The sequence below is a fragment of the Camelus bactrianus genome, chromosome 5, assembly GCF_048773025.1.
Source record: "Camelus bactrianus isolate YW-2024 breed Bactrian camel chromosome 5, ASM4877302v1, whole genome shotgun sequence".
In the NCBI taxonomy this organism is placed as follows: Eukaryota; Metazoa; Chordata; class Mammalia; order Artiodactyla; family Camelidae; genus Camelus; species Camelus bactrianus.
The window spans coordinates 54754423-54781732 of record NC_133543.1 but is presented as its reverse complement, the minus strand read 5'-3'; the positions used below and the strand labels follow the sequence as shown (position 1 = coordinate 54781732).

The 27310-nt window shown below is 37.1% G+C and overlaps 1 protein-coding gene across 1 annotated transcript in view; it reads left to right on the top strand.

The window, feature by feature from the left end:
• Window positions 1–2528: 2528 nt before the first annotated feature.
• The window catches only part of SP3 (Sp3 transcription factor), a 47092-nt gene continuing 22310 nt past the window's right edge, over window positions 2529–27310 (top strand). Inside the window, exons 1-4 of the mRNA XM_074363902.1 lie at window positions 2529–2668; window positions 3282–3415; window positions 3928–4053; window positions 11572–12931. Coding sequence (XP_074220003.1) covers window positions 2662–2668; window positions 3282–3415; window positions 3928–4053; window positions 11572–12931 — 1627 coding nt within the window. The 5' untranslated portion in view covers window positions 2529–2661. The remainder of the gene's footprint in view (window positions 2669–3281; window positions 3416–3927; window positions 4054–11571; window positions 12932–27310) is intronic.

The following is a 27310-nucleotide window of genomic DNA, read 5'->3' as shown; positions in this document are numbered from 1 at the left end:
TTTGTACAAGGGGCATGGATATAGTATGCTTAGACCCATAAAACACATCCCCACTCCTAGAAAAACACCTAAAAATATCAGAAATATCTCTTCTAGGGAAAGAGCTATCCTCACTCCAATACATCCATGTAAGTAGAGTGACAATACTGTGACTTCCCTTCCTTGCTCCCACTCCACTTGTTTTCATTTGTCCTTCCCTTCAAGTCTCCTATCCCTCTGTTTCTTTTTTTTCACTCCAAAAATCAGCTTCTTCTATGACACTTCAGCTTTCCTTTAGAATTTCAGGGTAAAATAGTACAGGCTTTATACTATTTATGTTTTTTTTAATTTTATTTTTTATTGAAGTGCAGTTGATTTACAACGTTAGTTTCAGGTATACAGCAAAGTGATTCAGTTATATGTATAAATACATATATATTTTCTTTTCAGATTCTTTTCCATTATAGGTTATTAGAAGAAACTGAATATTGTTCCCTGTGCTATATAGCAGGCCGTTGTTGTTTACCCCCTGTTTTATATATAGTAATGTATATTTGTTAATCTCAAAATCCTAATTTATCCCTCCCCCACCCTTTACCCTTTGGTAACTATAGTTTGTTTTCTATGTCCATGAGTCTATTTTTGGTTTGTAAATAGAATTTGTATCATTTTTTTCATTCCACATATAAATGATATCATATATTTGTCTTTGTGTGTCTGCCTTATTTCACTTAATATGACAATCTCTAGGTTCATCCATGTTGCTGCAGATGGCATGATTTCATTTGTTTTAATGGCTGAGTAATATTCATGTGTGTGTGTGTGTGTGTGTTTGTCTGTCTGTCTGTGTGTATGTATATCTCACATCTTTATCCAGTCATCTGTCGGTGGACATATACTACTTTTTAAAGTGATTCGTTACTTATACATGAGACCAAAAGGTCTATTAAAAGAAATCAACTCCATTCTTGGATTCAGAATTTAAAGTCTTGTTTTTGCATGTTGGTGGTTTTTAGGTCATTTCTCTAGTTCTATCTTTTGTACAGTTAAGTATCCAGTCACCGTATGTTTCTGATCCTATGAGTACAGGACAAAAATATAAGAACAGAGATGCAAACTCTGTCTCTCCTAAATGGATTAAGAATTCTTTTCAGTTAGCGCACACAAAATCTAATTCAAGTGCTTAGACTTTACAACTCCAGCCCCGGGGCACAACTTTGTCAAACAATCACAATTAATTGGAACACTAATTCTTGTTGGAGTCAGATTTCTAACAAAAAGAATACTAAGGACAGCATTTTCATCTCTTGAACTTAACCTCCTTCTTGGCAATTAGATCTGAAGGTAATAGGCAGAGATGTCTCTTAGTTGGCAACACACGCACACGTACACAAAACTTGAGCATTTTCCCTTCCCAGGATGACAGCAAGGCATTAAGGATGCCAAAGAAGGAGTGTTAACCTAATCTAGTAAGTGATATGAGACATTAAATTAAAATATAACCAGATGTTCCAAGAAAATAATTCGCTGCAATTCTGTTTTTAAAAATGTTGGCAACTGCTGTTGATGGGCTTTTTCGGATGTTCCACTTGTTATCAAGACAATTAAAAAGCAGGGAATAATATGTTTGTGCAGCGTAACGACTATGTGACAATTTTTTTAAAAAAAAAGATTCTGTCCCTTTGAATATACACATTGCGTATTAGATGAGATATACTTTAAGTGCTTGTTTTGGTGCCAGTGGCCAGAATGAAAGCTCTTCTATCTGTAAGGTGAATTGAGATTTCTTCCCTGTTTTAAACGCCTGCTTCCAGGGTACGTAAAAGTGGGAGACGGTTTGGAAACCAGGGGCTAAGGGGGATGGGAATGAGATGGCTCTGACTGTGAATCTAAGAGCTGAATGTGTATGAGAGAAAATCCTCCTCCAGCCTCGGAGGGGGTGTCTCCCCCAATACCAGCTCCCTCCCCCCCGGGCTCGCGGGGCGGGCCTGGTTTGCTCAGTAGCAGCAGCGGCCGCAGAAGCAGCCCCAGGGCTGAGCGGCTGCGGCCTTCTGGCAGCGAAGGGAAGCGACGGCTCCGAGAGCGCGAGGCCCTGGGGAGATCCGGCTGCCGCCGGGATGGAGGAAGCGTCGAGTGGAGCCCGAGCCTCCGGGGACGGATTTCCTCCCCAGCTCAGCTCTCCTACGGCTGGCCGGGGCCTGCTCCAACCACCTGCGAGGTGGAAGAGGCCGGCGCCTCAGCCTGGCAGCGGCAGCCGGCGATCGAGGCGCGCACAGCGGAGTAACAGGCGAGCCGTAGCCGCTCTCGGGAACCTACGCCGCCACGGCCGCTCATTGTCTCTCCTCTTCCACCCGGGGGGCAAACAGGAAGCGCGCCTCCTGGTCGAGTGACGGACCGGCGTCCGGGCCAATGAGCACTGCCTATGGAGAGCGTGGTGGCGAATTACCACGGAGAAGAGGGGCGGAACTTCCGGCCGGACTGTCACCCTCTTCCCCCCTTTTGGGCTGGAGGCTCCACCTTTTGTGTTTCCCGCACAGTCAATCAAAATAGGAAAAAAAAATCCCCGGACCGCTCCGGCCGTGTCCGCCGCCGCTTCCCGCATCCTCTCCCGCCGCCGCCGCCTTCGCTCCTCACCATGTGTAAGGCGGCGGGGAGCCCCGCCTGAGGTGCCCTAAACACACTATGACCGGTACGTAAAGCCGAGAGAGAGCAACCCTTGCTGCTGCCTCTGCCGCCGACTACAGCCAGCCCCGGGCCGCCGCCGCCGGCTCCGGGCCCCCTGTATGAGACCGAGTGTCTGTGAGAGGCAGAAAGCCGCACTCCCTTCCGCCTCCCTCCCCTCCCCGCCAGCTACCGTCCACCCCTGAAGCCCCAGCAACGCCGTGTCCCCGCTGGGCCCGGGGCTGGCGGCCCGGTCCACCGGGAGCGCATCCCCCTGTGTGCGGGCGCGGGCGGCGGGCGGGCGTGTGAGTGACTGACGGTGCGAGAGGAGCGAGCGCGAGTGAGAGCGAGCGGCGCGAAGGGAAAGGGGAGGAGAGGAGAGGGGGCAGGGGCAGCGCGGGGAGGAGGAGGAGGAGGGAAAGAGGAGGAGGAGGAGGGTTACAGGCAGCGGCGGGCGGGGGCAGCAGCAGGAGGGGAGGAGGGAGCCGCCGCCGCCGCCGCCGCCGCCGGGGGGCGGGTGGGGGAGGGGAAGGGGACTCGGTCCGGGCTTTCGGAGTAATTTCGCCTCGGCCCGCGGGCCCCCTCCCTCTCCTCCACCCGCCTTCCTCCCCACCCCCACCCCCCCCGCGCTGTGCCTGCAGCTCCCGAAAAGCCCGTGAAACAAGAGGAAATGGCTGCCTTGGACGTGGACAGCGGCGGCGGCGGCGGCCACGGCGAGTATCTGCAGCAGCAGCAGCAGCACGGAAACGGCGCGGTGGCGGCGGCGGCGGCCCAGGTGAGGAGCGGCTTAGCCCCGGCCCGGCTCCCCCCTCGCGCCGCTTTCTCCTCCCCTCGCCTCTCCCCTCCCTCCGCGCCTCTCTCCTCCCCTCCCCCCGCCCCGGGAGCTGCCCGCCCGAGGCGCCAACGCTCCGACCCCGCCCGCGCTCCCCCGCCCGACGCCTTTTTGTGTGAGTGTGAGTGAGTGAGTGTGTGTGTCTGTGTGTGTGTCTGTGTGTGTGTCTGTGTGTGTGTGTGTGTGATCCAGAAAGTGTTGCCCTCCCGGGGGTGGGTTCCGGGCGGAAGGTGGAGGCCCGGCGCGCAACCCGCCGCCCGCCTTCCTGCGGACGGTGGAGCCGGTGTGCTTGCGAGCGGGAGGACGCGAGGAGGAGGAGGAGGAGAGCGCGGGCTGGCGCTCGCCCGGGCGCAGCCGGCGAGGCCCGAGTCGCACTTCCTGTGCGAGCGGCGGCTCGGCCCTAACCGCCACCCCCTCCCCCTGTCTCCCTCTCTGAACCCGCCCATCGGGGGTAGGACACTCAGCCGTCACCGCTCGCTCTGCTGGCCGCTACCTGCAGCAAGATAGGGCCGCCATCGCCGGGCGACGACGAGGAGGAGGCGGCCGCCGCAGCCGGGGCCCCCGCCGCCGCTGCCGGAGCGGTAAGTCTCGCGCGCGCGGCCCGCCTCCGCCGAGGCCCTGGGCCCGCCATCCCGGGCCTGCGGCGCGCCCGCCCGCCCAAAAGGCCTCCCCGGCGCCCGCGCCTTCCCCGAGACCGACTATCGCGCAGCCAGGGCGCCCTTTCCTGCTCTTTCGCATGCCTGTTTGGATCAGAAGCTAGCCCAGGCTTTCTCTAAATTGTCACTGCGGCACCTCCATCCAAATTCACTACAAAATGAAGTCTGAGAGGGTGGGGGTAGAGGACTCCAAAATGGATGTTTGAGCAGTTCGTATCAGTGCCGAAAACTCCTTCGCTGAACACTACAAAAATTTCAAGCACAGCCTATCGGCCATAGATAGTATCAACTGCAGAGGCAGTGTCTTTAGTTCCTAGTAGTTTTTGAACCCGGAGCTTTTTTCTTTTTTACTGGAAGTTACTAGATCTTACTGTTGAAATGTTAAATCGTTTAAAAAAAAGGATTGAAGGTTTATTCTTTGAATTACCGTTTTGTATACAAGAGTGAACAGTTCAACACTTTTTGAATGCTTTTTAAATGGCTATTCTACATTGTTGAATTTTACTTTTTGCAGATTACCTAAATTTGCAGTAATTTTTCATAAATGGAGTAAGTGACCGTTGAAATAGGCGAAGTTACTTAGTACTTTGGCTTTTGAAACTTAATATGAATACCAGTGTTAGAAACAAAAGTACATGTAAGGAATTATGTTTACATACTTACAGTTGAATTTGGTTGGCAAAGCTGTATTTTCATTTTATTGTGATTGCTAGTCTGATGGGATATGGTGGGATTCTTTTTGTAAGGTTTTTTAGTTTGGGGCAGAGGGAGGAGCTGGCCAGTGTTACAATGAGGGCTTATTACAAATTAGCTAGAAACAGTCTTTAATAAAGACTGTTGTGAACTTCGTATTCGTTTTAATCTTTGCTGTTGTGTTTAACATGTAGATGTGTTAACTTATTAAAATATTTGAAACCTCCCCTATCATTTTTTTTAAGATGGATTATAGCATTGGCTTGCATAGTATTTTGAATTGTTACTGTAGACAAAAAGTTTGGTATAGTCTGCAGGAAATTCTTAGTATGCCAAGGCATTAAAAGTGAACCTAATAAGAAGCTGTATTACTGTTAAGTATTGTATTTGTAATTTTAGTACTTGAAATTATACTGTAGAGGGATGTGAATAGATTTAATGACTTAAAAGTGGTTTTAGGTTTTTGTGCTTTTGTCAGCAGACTAAAAATGTAAAGGCATAAAATTATGTTTGTAAGATGCGTTGTTACTTCTAAACAAATTTATGGATTGATACCTTTCTTATGAACTATATCCCTTTAGGTCCATAATGCCAAAACAAATAGTTTATCTTTAAAAAAAACACTTCATGAGTAAAGTTGCAAAGCAGATTGCTTCTATTTATCTTTTTTAAATTTCAAATAGAACAAAAAACTTTTTGTAAGTGCATCTTACCAAGTTTAGATACTAGTTTAGAGGTTGAGGGAGGGGAGAAATGAAGGAGGAAGTTACAGGAAAAAATATGTTTATGTACTGTTTATGTGAGTCTCACCCGGGGAATAGATTACTGTCTTCAGCCTTAACCTGCTGAGGCTATATACTTGTAGGGAAGTTGTTTCCATGCCTCTTCAGCTCCTCTTCTGCACTACCAAATCTCTACTGACATCACATTTCCCGCCAGATGAACATGAACCTGAATCAGTCAGAGCATTTTTCCCTTGTCTGTTTGGCACCTGTGCACAAAATTTTTCACTGAGTAAAATTAGTAAGACTGGCTTGAGTATGTTTGCCTTAGCAAATGGGACAGTTATTTTTCAAGCTGAAAAATGAATTTTAGACATGGACATCTCAGAAAATGAAAGAATTTAAGTGATTTCGTAGGGATTTTTTTTTCCCCACTTAAAAACATGCTTAAGTAATCTTACTTTAATTACTCAAATTACTGGGAATTATGATCAGTCTAAGGAGAGCTTTTTTTTGTGGCTGTACTTTCTAAAAATTTTACTTTGGGTCAATTCCACATATATAGAAAAGTTACAAAGGTAGAAATGAGAGTCACCTTGAACCCTTCACCCAGCTTCCCCTTATGTTAATATAACCAGGTTAAATTTGTCAAAACTAGGTAATTTACTATGATACAGTATTATTAACTAAACTACAGACTTTATTCTGATTTCACCAGTTTTTCCACTGATGCACATTTTCTGTTCCAGGATCCAATTCAGGATTGCATATAGTATTGTTGTGTTTAAAATCAAGAGGAAATTGCCTCCCCATCCCCTAATCAAGTGGAAATATACGTATAAACTGCAACTTTATACTAGTTTAGTTTGGTATTTTAGGATTAAAGGGGCATTGGAAAACCAATCAGCTGTTGCAGATTTGTTTTAAATATTTTCTATTTAGAATCTATTATAATGTGATAGGCATTCATCCTACATCCTGGCCAAGAATGTTTGGTTACCTTCAGTACAGTGCTGAATAGGTCATAACAAGGCAGTCTCACCTTGTCGTATAGCATGGCCTCTCAAAATTGATTTGATGGTAAGACTCCTTCGTACTTCATTATGAAAAGTTGTGTCAGTAGTTTTAGCAATAAATTAGGGAAAAAAAAGTAGACCTTTATGTGATTTTTTTTTTAATGTGTTTTATTGAGGGGGGAGATGATTAGGTCTGTTTATTTAATGGTGGTACTGGGAATTGAACCCAAGATCTTGTGCATGCTGAGCATGTGCTCTAGCACTTGAGCTATATCCTCCCCCCAAGTAGACCTTTACGTGGTATTATTTTGTCCAATTTACGTTTGTGTGAACTTGTGGATTATTAATTTGCTTATTTCATTTGTACTTTAGTGTAATAAACTGCACAAATAAATGTTATGAAAGGCATTGCCTGAATTTCAGTTTAACTTGTAAATTTAGTGAGGTATAAAGTGAATGATAGTTTATTTCAAAAAAAGGTTATTTTGGCTGTTACTTAAAATAAGACCAACACTGTCATAAGGAATTCATTGCACAGTTTTTTTGTTTTTGTTTGTTTTTTGCAGTCTGTGTTCTTTACTCTTCCTTTCAAGATTTTAAGGAACTTAAATACTTGCCGAAGAATGGTTCTTAGTTTGTTTCTACCTTAGCTTCACACTTGTACATGTTTTTAGCTATACTCCTTCCTTGCCTATTTCTGGCTTTTGTAAAGCCAGTTGTGTAAACTTGAGAGGTTAATAATACTTTCCAAATGCGATGTAATAAGTGGCTATGAATTTTTTCTTTATTCCCTTCCACAGGTATTATCTGAGACGATATCCTTGGGTCCTCCCCTCCCCCCTCCCATTTTATGTCTGGTTACAGTGGAGAATGCCTTTGTAATGAATTGCTATAGCAGCATCCCAGAGCTACTTAGTTGTGGTCTCTTTTACCATGTGATTATGTGTTTGTATACAGAGGGATACTGGGACTACCTTCAGTTACAACTTTTTACAATAATGCCAATGTCCATTTTAATTGCGGTTTTGTTAGTTGTCAATAAGAATATTAGAATTACTGAGAGAAACACTGGTGGATTTTCTTTTCAGTGTGTAAGCTTAATGTAGGTTATCTTGAACCTAAACCAAATACTAGTTCTTGTCTGGGTTGTGTGTTTTTATGTCTCTCTCCCTTTGTAGCCTAACATCAAATATTTTTACAACTTTTATCTGGTCTCAGGTGATTTTTAATTTATCTCTTGCTGGTATGCTGCTGATGAAATTTCTCTTGCAAGTGAAGTGAATGGTCTTAGTAGGCTTTGTAGTTTTGAAATATTTGGGGCTTATTCATTGTGGAATTGGTTTAAAATTGGTGTAGAAATTTTTATAGAAGACTGGTATCTCAAGGTCAGTTTTATTGATCCATTTTTCCTGTCACTTTCTTTGCAGTGATTTTAAAGTAAAATACTTTTATTCATTCAATAAATATTTATTGATCATTGTGCTACGCACAATTGTATGTTTTTCAAATCTGTCCTCATAATCTTAGTCATCATAAGGGTATTTTAGGATTTTGTAGTGTTTTACAGTTTATAAAGCTTAACACTTTGTTAGGTTCTTATGACCCTGCAAGGCAATATTTTTCCCATAAGGAAACTGAGTCTTGCTGTAAATGACACATAATTCCACAGTTCTAGCTAGAGCTAGAACCCATTATGAGTTTTTTCTTTTCTAGGATAATGTACTCCTCTTCTCTAGGCATTTATAGTCTTAGCTTAAATTGTGAAAGCCTAGTACTTTCTGATTTAGTGTTCATAAATATTTTTTGTATATGCTTTTCACCTTAGGTTTACTCAGAAAAGTTCAAATACATAATTTTGTCCTAGGTTTGGGGATTTCCCTTCGGTTAAGGGCCAGCATTGTTGGGAAAAGTGGTACTGTAGTTCATTTAACTTGTAGAGAAGGTGGTGCTTGGGTAATGTTTACTCAGACTTGTCATTTGAATAGTCATTTATTTTCAGGGAATTTCTTGAACTAGAAAGCTGTTCACTGATGGTTGAATATCTGCGCTTCTTATGATCTTGTTAAGAAATACTTTAGATGCCATTAATTTGACTTTTTATTTTAAGGATGAAAAAGAGACAAAATGCCAGTACAGTTGTCCCGTTGTAACTGGGTTCTGCGTCCTTGGAGGGCTATCTCTAGTACACCATTTTATGTAAGGGAATTGAGCATTGGGGGATTTTGGTATCCGCGGGGTCCTGGAACCAAGCCCCCGGGGACACTTAGGGATGACTGCATTGTAAAATTAATTTGTATCTGATATACTATATTTTTTGACATAAGTTGAAAAAATTGTAAGTTTAATGCTGGTCAGAAAAAATTCAAGGTCTATTCTCCAAAGGAGAAGAACCTTGAAAAGATAAGGATTGGATCTGAAACACTATACTTTAGTGTAGATTTCAGTATAAAGTATAGATTTAAATATCTTTACTCTACTTAAAATAACAAGAGACCGAAATGGAACGTGAATTGTACTCTACTAATGGGAAAAATGACTTAAGCTTGTAATTTCTATAGCAGACAGACGTTGAAGAATGATATGCAGCTTTAATGTCTGGTGCTTCACTTTAATCTTTTAAGTTTGATAAGTTTAAAAGTTTGTATTTAAAAGATAGAGCATTATTTTAGTTCATGCCTTGACATTTGTACTGGGTCCCACAGTTTCTCTGCCTTTATTGTCTTCTGCCTTTCAGTCTCCTTCATCGGGTCTTAGTTTATCTTTGTAAAGCACAGATCTGATTGCACCATTCACTTGTCTTAAAACCTTTTACAGCTTTTATCCACTATCTGTAGGATAAAGTTCAAACTCCTTAATAGGATCTACAGAGTTTACTGTAGGCACTGATAAAAATGTCTAGTCCTGTTCACCATTACTTTTTTCTCTGAATATGAGTTTTTTCTAGATCCTCTCTTGAACTCCAAACTACACATTATTCTTTAGTTTCTTTTTGTCTGTGACTTTATTATTTCTATATCTTATTAATATCTCTGTCTCTCTCCTTATTGCCCTCATTGAAGTCTTAAATTTTATTCAGGATTACTTTCAAAATCTCTTATGTGAAATCTTTTTTTTCCCCCCATCTTTCTGTGTTCCCCACAAGTGTTTCGATCATATGCCTAGTGCACACCACTATTCACATAGTAGTGACATGTATGTGTATGTCTGCTTGAATAGATTATGAACCATTTGAACATAGAGACTGTATGTCTCATGTACTCACCCATATATGCTTATTTCTTCTTGGCAGATATACTCACATGTCTTGATTTGAGTCATTAAACTGTGGTTCATCCATTGAAATACATACTCTCTAACTGTGTCTACATGAAAATTAGGTAGTGAATCTCTTTAAGAAACTTAGGTTCTTTTGGTTCTATAATATTTGTATTAAATTCTGTGGAATGGTTTATGTTGAGAGAACAGTATTTGTCTTAACCTCTTATAAAAAAAGTAGGTCACAGACATCCTTTGAGAATATGATGAAACCCTAGATAACACCCCCTCACCCCACGCCCCCACTTTGTCAAAAAGTTGGTATGCTATTTTAGAGGATTCATAGATCCCTTGAACCCCAGACATGGATCCTAGGTTGAGAATTCTGGGGTAGATATGCTCATGTTTTCATTGTCTAGTGGTGTGTGGAGTTATAGGAAATCACATATAGTTCTAGAAGGAATTGGGATAGGAATGGCATTATTTTGATAGTGAGTAATTCATATAGGGTCTCATTCCCCATGTCCCAATTCCCACTGGTCTTAATGGGAGACAAGTATGGTATAGTATTTAAGGGCCTGGGTTCCAGAGTTAGACTGGTTTAGTTTTAAATCCTGTTTGGGCCTTTGATAGCTATGTGATTTTGTCCCTTATTTTCTCTTCTGTGATCACAATAACTACCTCATACCTAGTAGGAGTGTTGTAAGGAATAGATGATATAATCTTATAAACCCCTATCACGTTGCTTGGCATATAAAAGAATGGCTGAAATGTTAGACATTACTGTTACCATTCCCTTAGAAAGTATATCCTTTGACATTGATATGTTGGGTTTTATTGCTTTCTGCTTTCCTATGTTAGTATTTCCAGTCTTGTCTAATCCATAAAATACGGGGATATGGGGATGCCTGAGATTCTAACAGGTTACCGAATGCAAAATTGATATATCTGGCGTTCTGCTGCAAACTTAAATAGAGGTAGTAGGTAAAGCAACAGTCTGTATCCTCCAGCTTTTAGATTCTAGAAGAACCTTTTAAATGGGGTGACTTTGCAATGTGATCACAGAGCAGTAACCTTTCCTCATTAAAATTTTTTTGGGATCTAATTTTTTTTTTTAAAGTAGTCCATGGGAAAAGTGAAGAATTTGATGGCTTGCTAATGGAATCACCCTCACCATTTTACTCTGGACTACATGAATACATGCTAGGAAAGAGTAGCTTTAATTGTTTGATTTAAAGTTGATAGTAATATACAGATCTTAACTTTTTCTACTCAGATAACTTGATGACACTGCTCTAATAATGTTTATTTTTTGTACACAAATATAATGCACCTGATTTAGTGATATGTTTTTAGAGGGTTTTATACTTTATTGAACTCTCTTCAGTGTTTGAAGTATGTTTGGTTTGAGCTGTCTAATCTTTTCTAGCTACTTCTACTTTTATTTATTTTTACTTTATAGCGTTAGAGATCATAGGTGAGGGATTAGAAAATCAGTTTATGGTCATAAAATAAAGAATATTCTAATTGAATTTTCTTTCCTACTCAAATAGCACGGTTATCTTTGCAATAACAAAATTGGAAATGATAATTATTGTGGTTTATATAGTACTTCCGTATTTGAACTCTGTTTTGCTACTAGGAAGCCTTTCATTTTCAGGTGGTAGGATTTATATCAGTTTTTAGAGATTTTTGAGGATTGGATCAAATATACCACAAATACATATCACATAACATTTTTTGTTTTCTTCATCCAGACAGGTGATTTGGCTTCTGCACAGTTAGGAGGAGCACCAAACCGTTGGGAGGTTTTGTCAGCCACACCTACAACTATAAAAGATGAAGCTGGTAATCTAGTACAGATTCCAAGTGCTGCTACTTCCAGTGGGCAGTATGTCCTTCCCCTTCAGAATTTGCAGAATCAGCAAATATTTTCAGTTGCACCGGGATCAGATTCATCAAATGGTACAGTGTCCAATGTTCAATATCAAGTAATACCACAGATTCAGTCTTCAGATGGTCAGCAGGTTCAGATTGGTTTCACAGGCTCTTCAGATAATGGGGGTATAAATCAAGAAAGTGGTCAAATTCAGATCATTCCTGGCTCTAATCAAACCTTGCTTGCCTCTGGAACACCTCCTGCTAATATCCAGAATCTCCTACCACAGACTGGTCAAGTCCAGGTTCAGGGAGTTGCAATTGGTGGTTCATCTTTTCCTGGCCAAACCCAAGTAGTTGCTAATGTGCCTCTTGGTCTTCCAGGAAATATTACCTTTGTACCAATCAATAGTGTCGATCTAGATTCTTTGGGACTCTCGGGCAGTTCTCAGACAATGACTGCAGGCATTAATGCTGATGGACATTTGATAAACACAGGACAAGCTATGGATAGTTCAGACAATTCAGAAAGGACTGGTGAGCGGGTTTCTCCTGATATTAATGAAACTAATACTGATACAGATTTATTTGTGCCAACGTCCTCTTCATCACAGTTGCCTGTTACTATAGATAGTACAGGAATATTACAACAAAATACCAATAGCTTGACTACTACTAGTGGGCAAGTCCATTCTTCAGATCTTCAGGGAAATTATATCCAGTCGCCTGTTTCTGAAGAGACACAGGCTCAGAATATTCAGGTTTCTACAGCACAGCCTGTTGTACAACATCTACAACTTCAAGAGTCTCAGCAGCCAACCAGTCAAGCCCAAATTGTGCAAGGTATTACACCACAGACAATCCATGGTGTGCAAGCCAGTGGTCAGAATATATCACAACAGGCTTTGCAAAATCTTCAGTTGCAGCTGAATCCTGGAACCTTTTTAATTCAGGCACAGACAGTGACTCCTTCTGGACAGATAACTTGGCAGACATTTCAAGTACAAGGGGTCCAGAACTTGCAGAATTTGCAAATACAGAATACTGCTGCCCAACAGATAACTTTGACGCCTGTTCAGACACTCACGCTTGGTCAAGTTGCAGCAGGTGGAGCCTTGACTTCAACTCCAGTTAGTCTAAGCACTGGTCAGTTGCCAAATCTACAGACAGTTACAGTAAACTCTATAGATTCTACTGGTATACAGCTACACCCAGGAGAGAATGCTGACAGTCCTGCAGGTGAGTCTGGCTTAAGTCTTGTCATGCCATAAATAAGTTTAGTGATTTGTTAATTTATAAGGAAACTTTTGCTTTAGGTGTTTATCAGCATCTGGCTATCTTTAAAGATTATGATACATTTCCTTATGTCTTTATGAAAAGTCACCATCAAATGTGTTCCATATTGTTCTTCACTGAAAGTTTGTAGTTTTTGAAGTCAAGGATTCATTTCTCTATTATGACAGTTACATTTGTAGTTTTTCATCACTCAATTTTATATATGTTTTCATATCTGATTAATATTGTCAAGCATTACAAAATTTTTATTTGGCAGGTAAGGTGTCTTTGCTGTCCTTGGTGTGATGTAAAGTAAATGTTTTATGCATTATATTTAGTGGGCAGTCAGGTTGGCACAGTGAAAACATGGTACTGGGAGTGGGTGCTGTTTATGCTGTCTCGCCCACTAGCTAGCTGTATGGTTTTGGCTAAGTTCCTTTTTCTCTTGCAAACTCAGTTTTCTCATCAGGTAAAATGGGGTTGTTGGACTAGGTAACTATATCTAGGGTAACCCAAACCTAAAATTCTTTGATTCTGTGATAGTTTATTTTTACAAGTGTGAGGTGAGCCTTAAACTCAGCTATGTTAGGTATATTATTGATAGTATGGGTAGAAATTTGAGAAGTCTACTCTTTGTTGTGTAAGAATTAAATAATACAATTTTAAAAGAGATAGTATTATCATTACCTTATTAATGTTATTTATTTAGATAATGTTTTATCAAATATTTTGTTGTGTACTAAATCCTTACTTTCTTATACTTTGCTATTTGGTTTTTGGGGAAATTTTGCTATTATAACCTTCCACTGAGTCAGTGATTCCAAACTCTTAAATTGGTACGCTTGGATTTAATTTATTGAGGTAATGGTATTACCTTTTTTCTTTTGAGAAAATTGCGATATCTAGAAAAGTGGAATTGTCTTGAAGCCTCAGATTTGTACTTGGATAGTCTTTAATTGCATTTAAACTTTCTGAAGCCATGGTTTAGAGCAGCAGTTCTTGAAGTGTGGTCTGTGGACCTCTAAGGATCCCTGAGACCTTCTCAGTGGTCTTATGATGTCAAACTGCTTTTCATAATATTAGTAAAATTATTTGTGTTTTTTGTTGTGTTGACATTTTCTCTGATGGTAGTCAAAACTACTGTGTCTTAGCACAAATTAAAGCTGTGATACCAAACTATACTAGCAGTTGTATTCTTTATGACCATGCTCTTGCAGTTAAAGAAAAACGCTAGCTTCACTGAAAAATGACCTTGATGTACCAGTCAAAATAGTTATATTTACTAAATCTTGACCCTTGAATGCTGCATGTCTTTTTAAAAATAACAGCTTTATTGAAATATAATTCACATACCATAAAATTCACTCTTTAAAGTATATAATTTAGTAGTTTTTAATATAGTCACAGACTTGTACAGCCATCACCACTGTCTAATTTTAGAGCATTTACAGTATCTCCCCCAAACCCCATACCCATTAGCAGTCACTCCACATTCTCCCCTCCCCTTTGCTCCTGGCAACCACTAATCTACTTTATGTCTCTTTGGATTTGCTTTTTATTTCGTATCAGTACAATCATACAATACATGGCTTTATGTGTCTGACTTTTCATTTCATCTGTATCATAGCCTTTATTAGTACTATATTCCTTTTTGTGGTTAAATAATATTCCATTAGGTGGATATACCACATTTTATTCATTTATCTGTTGATGGACAACATTTCCATTTTTTAGCTACTAAGAATAATGCTGCTATTAACATTTGTGTAGTTTTTTGGTATGGACATGTTTTTGTTTCTTTTAGGTATATACTTAGAAGTGGAATTGCTGGGTTGTATGTTTAACATTTTCAGGAACTGCCAAACTTTCCAAAGTGACTATACCATTTTACATTCTCACCAGTAAAAGGGTTCCAATTTTTCTACATCGCTACCAACACTTATCATTATCCTCCTTTTTGATTTTAGCCATACTAATAATGAGTGTGAAGTGGTATCTCATTGTGTTTCTGATTTGCAGTTCCTGCTGTATTTCTGTATTCTTTGTGACAAAATGGGAAGTGTACTTTAATAAAGCACTTCTGCTACATACCAAAATAAGATGATTGTCTTTGAAAAATACATATATATATATATATATTTTTCAGTTGAGCAATTGTGTGAGTTACAAGCTGAAGTAGGTGCTATTTTCATGAAACATGTTTTACTTGAAAGACTAACGGACAAACTATGGTTATTAAGAGGCTTGTGTATTTAAGTGACAGATACTTTCTTAAAAAGATACTTTCTTTAAAAAAAATGAATTAAATGAGCCTGTCCCTTAAAGGAAAAATTCCTGACTGCTACCAATAATAAAATTTGGGCTTTCCAGCAAAAATTAGAATTTTGGAAAACTTGAATCTACTACTATGAACTTGAAAACTTGTTAATAATTAAATACTTTTCTGATGAAATGGACAGTGATATTAATATTAATAAGTAGGATTTTTTTGGATACTGTACTATAATGAAAAATGCCAACATTTGGAAGATCTTTATGATAACTCAGTGAACCAGTGGTTTTCAAATGACCAACTCATGTTACAGAATCATGGATGAGTAAAAGATCCATTCAGATTTCGAGATTTCAACTGACCCTTAAGGAACTACCACTTGTAATTTGTATAGTATCAAAGAATACCCACAGTCGGCTGAAAGGCTGTCAGATTACATCTTCCTTTTCCAGGCACATATCTTTGTGAGACTGGGTAGTCTTCATATGCTTCAGCCCAAACCACATATTGCAACAGATTGCAAAAGCAGATATGAAATTCCAGTTGTCTTCCTTTAACCTAGATGTTAAAGAGATTTGCAAAAATGTGGAACATGGCCTCTCTTCTCTTTAAACTTTTTTGTATATTTTTAGAAAATTGTTTTTCGTAAAATACTAATTTGTGTTGACATGTAATGGATTTTTTATTTTCAAATGAATTAAAAAATGAAAAATTTCTCTTCTAATTCCTAATACAGTAAATACTAAAATATATACCCTACATGAATAAAAGCTTCTTAGGGACCTCAGTAAATTTAAGAGTTTAGAATGAGTCCTGAGACCAAAAAGTTTGAGAATACTGGTAGAATGACACACTTCTGAAGAATGACACACTTCTGAAGACAGTGGATAGTTTTTAGAAACTAGTTTTTAAAGCTTACACAAAGTTAAAATTATGGAGATTATATATGTTAGAAAAACACCTCTAGAGAATTGATCTGTGATTTTGTGATTTATATTGGTCATGAAATTAGTTTGACATAAAGTACCAAGTGCTCAGTACAGTGATTTATTTCCAAAATACTAATACACTGGCAACACTGTTTGAATTAAATATAAAATTGAATTTTTAGGGTGATAATTTATTAGTTTCTTGAATGTTGGCAAGGAAGGGTAAAATAAAGAAGCACTCCAGAAGACCATTCAGTTAGAGTTTTTCCCCCAGTTTTAAAGGAATGATGAAAGGACTTGAGAAAACAAAAGTTAAAGAGAATGAAAATTAAAATGCTGTGTAGTACACAGCAGCATATTTAGAAATAAAAACCAGGAAATTGTAATTTGGGAATAATTTGGTAATAGGAAAACTATACCGTGGTGTACTGTCTTAATTGACAAGAAGGAAGAAATTATTTTAGGATGTGTTTTATGTGAAAATCAGAGTGAAAAAGTTTTGTCTGTATTAAAGCATAGTTTGCCCAGATGAAATGTTTAAAACTTTGACACCGTTGGTTTGTATTTTCCTTTTTGGTGAGTATGGAAATAATATAACAAATTTCCAAAATAAGTGAAACCACACTTTTTTTTCAAGCAGGGCTCTGAAATTTCTTTGACTTTTTTTTTTTTAAAGCTCTCCTTTAACAAAAATGACCTCTATTCCAGCCTGTTTTAAGAGGTGAATCTGACTCTGGGCCTCTCATGAGGGGTATGTTTAGTGCCTTTTATCCTTTAGAAACCAAACACCCATCTTCCTTATTGGACCTGAAGCAACAACCCCATTCTCACTCCTTTTATTTCTTCTGTTCCTTGCCCACTGAGAAATGCATGCTGTTTTTGAAATTTAGTTTTTACTTTGTCCACCATTTGCTATGTATTTGAAACTGAGTGAGAGGAGACAAAGTATGAATTTACGTTATCTTTCTAACATCTTTTCAAGTCGGAAAATTTCCCCCAAATTCAAGCCAAGAGTTATTCAGTTTCTCAAATTTTAGTTTTCTATGAGATTTTGACTTTATCCTTTAAGAGTGGACATACTTAAAACTTGGTATCATATACATTTTTGAATATTGTCATAATTATACTGCTTGTATAGTTTTTTTTTTAATCCTGTTTAACTTTTAGCTGCTTTTTTTTTTTTGTAGGATGAGCATATCTGTTAAGCATTTAGGTCAGGAATTATATCCTACTTAATTATCTATTAATACAAATAAAAAGACCCCACATGAGAAAGAGCTGGGAGTCGGATTCTCTGCTTAAAACCAAGATCTGGAGTAGGGTTCCTTTTTGTAGAGGAAAGCTTTGGGGGAAAAAAAGTTTGTTACTGTCTCTTACTCCAAGGTATGACTTAAATGAGGATGTACACTTAACAGAGATGAGAAGAGGACATAGGGAAATAGGAGGACATCAAGACAGTCCTGAAATCAGCTTCTGAACCAGTCTAAGCCATTGAGCTGTTAGTTCAACGTCTAGATTTATGGTATCTCCAATATTACCTCTAAAGCCTGGATCTGCACTAGGGTGAGAGAGACTTGGTGGAGACACTTGCAGAAATGCCAAGCATGGGGATGTAATGCAGAGAGAAAAAATTTGTACTCATTGTAAGCCTGAAAACCAAAATTCCAAATTTCATCAATTTTGCCTTCATCATGTAAGATAGCCAATAAAATCAACAATCAGGAGATGAATTCATGTCCGTTTTAAAGAAAGATAATTTTAAATTCTGTTAAAGACTTTAAAATCAGTATGTTTATAACTGCCAGTGAAATAAAGGAAGCTGTAGCATCTTTAAAAAAAGAAGTGGAACAAAAAGGTAAGATGTGTAAAAGGAACAACCAGAAATCCTAGATAGGAGAAACATTTCATTGATTCTAAGATACATATTGTTTAACATTTTAATATTTCTGAGATCTGAGTATATCTTACAGTCTGTGGCACATCAGTGTTTAATTTACAGTGCTTTTTCTTTTTTTTACTGGTAGTGTGTTTTGTTAGCATTGTCTTAAATTAGATGAAATAGGAAAATTTGGGGAGACAAACAGGAGAACCCTTAGGCTGAACATAGAAAAAAATGATTGAATAGTAAAATACTAAGGAATTTACCCAGAATATAGCTTAGAGATGACAAGCAATCAAGAGACTTGAAAGATAGATTGAGAGTCACCAACACAGAAATTTCAGAAAAAGAAAATAGAATGAATGGCAAGAGAAGCAGTATTTGATGAGATAATGGCTGAGAATTTTCTTGTGTTGAAGATACGTAGTCTGCAGATGAAAATTTTGCTTCAAGTTCACCCCTGTCTTAAACTAAAATTATGGAGAAAGAGAGGTGATCTTGAATTTTAACAGATAGAAAGGGCAAATTGCTAGCATAAAATTAGATCTACCAACTTCTTACCAGCCACACATATTCCAGAAGGTCAGGTAGTAAATATCTTTATGTACTGAGAGAAAATAACCAGCAGCCAAGAATTCTATAGCGGTTAAAATCCTACTCAAGAGTTAGAATATAATGAAGACATTTAAAATAATCAAGGACTGAGAGTTTATTATTCAAATACCCTTATGAAACTACTGAAGGATTAAGTAGAGAAATAGACCCAGGTGAAATGAGGGCATAATAGTGATTACAGTGGGTAAAAATTAATAATTTAACTGACAGTAAAATAGTAGTAACTTTAAAAGTTACAGAAAACTTTAGAGATACACAAAAACAGAAATGTATAGTGAACCTTAATGTAACCACCTCCCAGCTTCAACCATTATCAACATTTCTGCCGTTCTTCTTTCCTCTATTCCCAGCATTTAAAATTTTACTCTTGCTGGAGTATTTTAAAATAAATTTCAGACATTGTATCATTTTACTCAAAAATGCTAATGGAGTGAGTGATTCTCAGTGTGTGGCCTGGGAGTCCCCAAGACTTCTCATAGGGGTCCCTGAGATCAAAGTTATTTTTGTAATGATACCAAGATGCTATTGTATTTTACTTTCACCTCACGGATGGAATTTTTCAGAAGTTTTATCACAAATCATATGTGATAAGATGATACATTGAACACAGAAGCAGATAGGAAGATCTAGCTGGTTTTTTAAATTGAAGTATATCTGATTCACAAAATTGTGTTAGTTTCAGGTGTACAGCAGAGTGATTGAGATATACATATATATCCATTCTTTTTCAGATTCTTTTTCATTATAAGTTTTTACAAGATACTGAATATAGTTCCCTGTGTGTAGGTCCTTATTGTTTACCTGTTTTATATATAGTAGTATGTATCTGTTAATTCCAAACTCCTAATTTGTCCCTTTCCCCTTTGGTAACCATAAGTTTGTTTTTTATGTCTGTGAGTCCATTTCTGTTTTGTAAATAAGTTCATTTATATCGTATTTCTTAGATTTCACATATAATTAATATCATATATTTGTCTTTCTCTGACTTAACTTCACTTAGTATGATCTAGCTACTTTCTAAGAAGCCAGATATTAAAGATAATTCGCCAAATTGTCAAACTATTCTTACTAATTTTTAAAAAAATGTGTTTTTGGTAACGAGATGTTACTTACGTTAACACTTAATGAATTTGTTACTTTAAAGTTAATAAATACACCCTTTTAATTTTTCCAGTTTTGATTCCTAATATGGTAAATATTATGTAAAACGTATGTAAACAAAGACTTTGAAATCCTCAAATTTTTAAAAAATTGATTTTTTTCTATTTTTTATAAAGACAATTTACATATAATAAAATTCACTGTAAAATTTTAGTGTGCAATTCTGCAGTTCTGTTAACTGCACACAGTCGTATAGTCACCACCATAATTAAGATATAGTGTCATTTTATCACTCTTCATTCCCACATGCCACTTCATAGTCAACCATTCTCTTTCACCCTTGTTCTCTGGCAAATAGATGTAGCTCACATAACAAAAACCCCTTGAAGTCCTCAGTAATTTTTAAGACTTAAAATGATCCTGGTATCAAAATGTTTGAGAACTGCTGTGCTAACGAATAAGGATTTTAAGAAACATAACCACAGTACCATTATTTACAATACCGTAAATTTATAGTAATCTCTTAATATTATGTAATATCCTTATTTAGTGTTCTCCAAGTGGTTAAAAAAATGTCTTTTTAGAATTGATCAAATTAGGATTCAGATAAGGATAGTGTCTTTTATTGGTTCATGTGCTTCCAAGTCTTAGCTTTTCAAATAATGGTTTTAGTAGCTTTTCATTGTTGTCATTTGGATTCATTATTTCATTAAAGTTTGCAAAATGATTTTTTAATTTTCTCATTTTGTGTTTGTAACTGATTTTTCTGAAAAGAACCTTCCCTTGTTAGCTCTCTGGTTACCACGAAAGCACATTTGTACAAGAAAGGATAAACTATTAAACCCATCCCTTGTATTTATCTGTTTTCAGAATGAGTTGATGTCTTAGCTGCCTTCAGACATTCTCTGCATTTTTTTAACGTATCATTATAAGCTCATTTTTTTTATGTGTGTTTTAATACATGGAAGTCATCATTCTTGGTAGTTAATATTTATATTGTTAGGAAATGGAATGCTCAGCATGAAAAAATTAGGGGTGTGGAACTGGTGGGGTTGGTTTCTTGGGTAAAGAGTGTCATTTTTAGGAAGATTGTCTTTATAGAGAATAGTTTTAGCCTTTTTACATCAATTTATAATATGGATATAAGTAATTATCAAGAGAAAAAAATGCAATTATATATTTTTTTTAATTAAAACTATTTTTTGGAACAGTTTCAGGTTCACAGCAACATTAAAGAGAAGGTACAGAGATTTCCCATATACCCCTGCCCCAACACATGCATAGCCTCCCTTATTATCAACATTCCTCATCATAGTAGTACATTTGTTATAACTGATGAACCTACATTGATACATCATAAACACACAAAGTCCATAGTCTATATAATAAACTCTTGGTATTGCATATTCTAACAGTTAGATAAATGTATAATGACATATATCCATCATTATGATATCTTACGAAGTATTTTTACTGCTCTGAAAATCCTGTGTTCTCTCTATTGCAAAAATGCAATTTTTAACTTCTAAACTTGGGAAAGAGGTAGAAAATTATCAATCCAACAGAAAATAGGAAAGAAGTGTAGTAAAGAAAAAGTAATAGCAGATGTAGAAATTCAGGACAGTCCTGACAAGGAAACAGGAAAAAAAAGTACTAGTAATCCCATAGCCAGTAAAGTTGTTAAGTTACTTGCGAGTATTCTGCTGTATAATCTTCCAGTCTTTTTTCTGTGCTGATTGTGTGTCTTTATAAAATTGGGGTCATGTACACAGTAGCTTTATAACTTTTTTCCAAACAATATATTATGTGCATTTCCCCACATCATTAGTTTTCCACATAATTATTTGGTTTTATTACCTAAGTGTATTTGTGTGAGTATTTCATGATTTAAGTAATCCTCTATCATTAGGTATTTAGGTTATTTCTCATTTTTACCTGTTACATAAAAATCTTTCTCATTATTTCCTTATACAGAAGTTTTTGAGGCTTTTATAAATATTGCAGAAACACTCTAACCAGCATTGTATATGAGTATGGGTTTTTTTTGTACTCCGATATCATTTTATCAAATGGCACAGTTTGGGGATGGTATAAATACAATCAAATACATTCATTTAGTATTGGGGAACTTGAACATTTTTGTATATTTATTGACTGTTTGTGTTTGGTCAGTTCCCTTTAATGTTTTTTGCATGTTTTTCCCCCACTACTGATTTGTAAGAAAAATTGTTTTTTTTTTTTTTTTAAAGACATCTTTATGTGTGAGGGACATGAGTCTTGCCACATACCACAGATATTTTCTCCATTTATTTGCCATTAAGTATGGTCAGTGGTGAGTTTTAGTACATGTAAGTTCTTACTACACTTTTTTTTGAGTAAAATAAGTTAGAAACTTTGAACCATATTTTTGAGCTTAGTTTTATATTGATTTACAAGTCATCTAATGCAATTCAACAGTTTGTGCAAGAAATTAGGAATTTCGAATAATTTCTATGACTGGAAAAATACCTAGAATACATTATGTGTCTTTTAAAATAAATCATTTTAATGTATGTTTTTGGTCATACTTGTTATTTTCTTAGTATTCTATGGAAAATTGGTGCTCACAGATCCATGAAATCCCTTGAGGATGGTCCTTACGGAAATATCCATTTAATTTAATATTGGTAAATATAGTGACAGTATTATTGTCATATGGTACATATCATACCTTTGGTATATGTAATACCAGTATTTTGTATCTATGTGATTTAAACCATGGAATCTTAGGTCATCTAACTCAGCTCATTAGATACATCTTCAACAAATGGCTGCTCAGTGTCTGTTTTAAAATACTTTTTCTCTTTATTTTCTGAAATAGTATATGAATTTTTATATTAAATTTATATTATATTTATGATTAACCAAGTTTACCCCATAATGTAGTAATAATGTAAATTAGAATTCTGGATGGACACAACAGATTGGAAGTCATGTAATGTGTGATTTTCATTAGTATGCTTTTTTGATACATTTTTCTATAGTTCTATATTATTTTTAATCTAAGAGAATAACTTTATTAGAGCTAGTCTTTAACCTGCTTGGTCATTTTAGTGGTTCTTGGCGACAGATTTTTGTATCCAACTTTAGTTTGTGGGAGGGTACCTGACATGGGACAATTCATAAATCTGTCTCATAAACTCTCCTCTGATGAATAGTACCATCATCTTGCCAGCAACTTAGATTAAAGAAGTCAGTCATCATTCATTGAGTCAACAAGTGTTTGAGGTATACTACAGTTTTCCAGGTAATGATTTTTAGGTTCTTTGCAACAGTAAAAGAGACAAAAGTCACCACTCTCATACCTTTTGTATTTTAGTGGATGAAGACAAGTAAACACAGTAATTTTATATAATTAGTGTTTAAAAAACAGAATAGGGTTATGGAATGGTAGGGAATATGGAAAAAGCATGGAGGATGGTGGTTATTTTAGGTAGGATGGTTAGAAAATACCTCCTTATAAGGAGGTAAAATAGAAATTCAGATCTGAACATTGAAAAAGGAGACTTACTGAGATATGGAGGAAAAGGTAATGAACAAAAGTGGCTGGCATTTAGTGAATGGGAGGAGTCAGAAGATGAGATTGGAAGTAGGCAGGGGCTAGATGATAAGACCATGGTAAGGACATTGAAATTTTTTTTTTTAATGTGAAAACATTGGAGGGTTTTGAGTAAGGACATGACATCTTAAGTTTTCAAAAGATACCTGGGACATTAGCAGGCAAGGCTGGGTGTCAGGGCTGGGGGTCAGGGCTGAGGGTCAGGGCTGAGATGACAAGAGTAAGCGCAAGGCTAATGCAGTAATAACAGGTAAAAGAAGATAGTTTGGCTAGGCTAATAATAAGGAAAGTCTGGAAGGGGTTGGGTAAAGGGAGAATTAAGACTTCTGTGGTAGCTTTGTTAAATTTGAGCTACCTAGTAGATATCCAGGTGGATGGTTTAGGTTAACAGTTGGGTATCAGAATCTGGAGCTCAGGTTGGGCTAGAGATAAAATTTTGGGAGCCATCAATGTAGATAGATGTGACTAGATGGAAAAATTTGGGTCATAGCTTTTTAACATTTGGGTGTATGGTAGACTCTCACAGGGAACTTTTAAAAAATTCCAAAAACTTGTGTTCACCTTCCTCCTAATTCTAAGTTAATTGCTCTGCATTAGGCCTAGGAAAGATGTATTTTAAAAGCCCCTAAGAGATTTCTGAAGTGCAGCTGGTTTGAAAATTAGTAACTTAATAGGGAAAGAATATAGATAAAGAAGAGAGTGGAAAATACTATCATTCTAGGCCTCAAATTAAGTTTCTAGATTTTTTTCAGATGCAGTGTCTAGTACAGAATCAAAGGTAATCAGGCACATGAGGAGGTGATGTGCCATAAATTAGAACCAGTAGAAACATCAGACAACAGAAATAACACTTACTGGAACTTTAGATACCAAAAGTAGGCTAAAACAGCTGTTTTTACTATGGTCTAGGAGATAAAAGTCAAGCTTGAAAATTTTTAACAAAGAATTGGAGACTATAATAAAAATGACATGGCAGATTTGTAAAAGAATCAAATACAAATTCAGGGACTGAAACTTAAAATGACCAAAATTGAGGAAATCCTTGCTGAATATGAGGACATTTTCGACATTTTAGAGAGCTACAAGTAGAGGAGGAGTCAGTAGAGGAAACAGAAGGCACTTCCAGCCAAGAGTGATACCTTGGAAGCCAAGTGAGTAAACTGCTTAAAGGAGAAGTCCTTAACTTTTCAGATATTGTGGAGGGTACATAAGATGATAAAGAATGGGAATCTAGTTGTTGGTAACAAGTGGTTCCAGTGGCATGTTGGGGAGAAAAGCCTGAATTGAGTGATTTAAAAGGAGATGAAGAGGAAGTAGCAATAGTAATTACAGTAATTAATGTTTTAAGAATTTTTTCTGTTAAGAATGTTGAAATATAGGACATTGTAGTTGGAGGTAGGCTTGAGGTCAAGGTGGGCTTTCTTGGGAAAGTCTCAATAAAGAGTAAGAAATTGATGATACAGGAAGAAGGTATAATAGAGGAAAATTATTAAGAACATGAGCTAGATGAAATACAGGACACAGGTTTAGAGGTTGACCACAGAGTGGGGATAATCATGTTTTAACAGGAAGGGCACAGGATAGAGCTTTGCAGATGCAGTTATGTTGGTAGGAAGAGAAGGGCATTTTTGTCAGATTGCTTCTAATTTCCTTTTGTAATAAGAAACAGAGATGGGTGAGGAGGACAAGTGTTAAAAATTTAAGAAGGAAGAAGGCATGAAATGGTCATCTGAGAAAACTGGAAAGTGAAATTATTGGTGAGACATAGAATTGCAGGAGTAATTAGCACAGTTGTTTTTTCTCCAGTTACGTTTAGCTGTTTGTATGCAGATGCAGGGTTAACTCTTCCCTGTTTCCTGGTTGGGAGTTCCAATTCCTTTTGGTTTTATCTCTGCCAGTTTTTTTGATCTGTTCTTCCTGTCCATTCTTGTTTTATTAGTCTGGCTTTTATTGTTCTCCTAGGCTATTGTTATAATAGTTAATTTGCTTTTCATGCTTCTAATCTTTCCTCTTTCCAGTGCATTTAAAATTCTTTATGGAAAATTTATTTCTTCAATAAGTGATACCTGCACAAGGCATACATTCAAAAAATATGTGAAAGAACACTCATTAAGGAGTTAGTCTTTTTCTCTCCTTATCTAAACCCCTCTGTTACTCTCCCTAGAGGTAGTCATTATTGCCAGTTTTTTTTTTTTTTTAACTATGTAATATCTCTGGCGGAAGGATACATTTACAAACATTACCATCCATGTATATTCTCTGCCAGTCTCTGAAATTGTACTCATTCTTCTACATTAAAAGTTTTTACGTTGGATCTCTTAGTATTACAAGAATAGAGCTATCTCATTCTTAGCAAGGGCAGTGACAGTATTCTGTTGAACAAATATCTTGTCATTTAATAAGATCCTTATTGATGGGTATTTATATTCAGTCTTACTTCAGATTATACGGCAGTGGATATCCTTATATACATATTTTTTTCCTCTTATGGAAAGTATGTATATCTTAAGAATACATGTAGAGATTATGTATTTTTTTAATTTTGGAAGATATTAGTAGTTGTTCCAGTATATACTTTACATCAGTTACCTTCCCTAAACACAGATCTTCTTGTTGCCTTCTTTAAAAATCTTCACTGGCTCTTCCAATGCCTTTATTTTTTATTTCAGCTGTATTGAGGTATAATTGACACATAAAATTGTATTCTTTGCCTTTAAATTGAACATTATTGAGTCTACCAATATGTATACAGTTCAGAGTTCCAATACCGGGCATACAAAGATGAATAAGATACTTCTTGCACCAGAATTGTTCATACTCTGAAGATAAGACCAGGGATTTTCAATCTCCACATTATTGATATTTTAGACCTGATAATTCTTTGTTGTGGTGGCTGTCCTTTTCATTGTAGGATATTTAGCAGTATCCGTTACTAGATGCTGGTTGGTCCCCAACCTCTTCATTCGTGACACTAAAAAAAATGGCTCCAGACATTGCCGTATGTTCGCTGGAGGGCAAAATCTCCCCTCCTTTCTTTGAGAACCCATTGGGTTAGGCAGTCATGTAGAAGATTCTAATGTAATGTGGTAAATGGTATACTAACATTGAACTACAGTTAGGAACAGAGAAGAGTAGAGAAGTAACCTTTGAGTTGACATCTTTCAAGGCTTAGCTCAGATACTACCTCATCCCATAGCCTTTCTTGATTCCTGCCCGCTTTAAATTTCTGCTTTTTAGTTGCACTTGTTCCTTTTCTATTATAGTTAACATAATTGTCTCCTTTTGGAATTCAGCAATCATTTATTCATCTTTCTATCTCTGTGCTTTTTGTTGAGAATGAACAATGAAATATCAGTAATAGATACAGAATAAACATAGATTTGTGTGGCAACATATAATGGAAATTTTACCTGTTTACCTCTGAAATAATTTTGTTCAGTTATGTGAGATGCCTGGTACTTGTTTATTTTGTATTACTTCCAATTGTGTAATTGTGTTAAATTTATAGCTTTTTAAAGGTTCTTGATATTGAGAGTTATATTTTAGAAACCAACTTGCAAACCTATGGGAGAAAAAAACCAAGAGAAGCAGAAGGAATTTTAGATTTAGTCTTGTCTGCATATGAGGAGATTTAGAAGAATTAAAATCTAGAGGCGTGGAAGATCAAAGAGAGTTCTGGCTATGTCAGGGAAGATTTTATGGAAAAAGGAGAACTTCAGTAGAGGAATCTAGATTTCTGTAGGTAGAAAGATCAGGGGAATATCTTACCTAACAAGGCAAAAAGCCATATAAATGAGAATAGGTACAGCCTATCCATAAGGTAAGTTTAATAGCCCAGCATTTTCAAAAAAATGGCTTGTAAGATACTAATGAGTGTTATTAAATAGGTTATGAAAATTCTCATTAGCATGTTAAAGTCTGAGAAATCCTGTGGAAAATAAACCTGTTT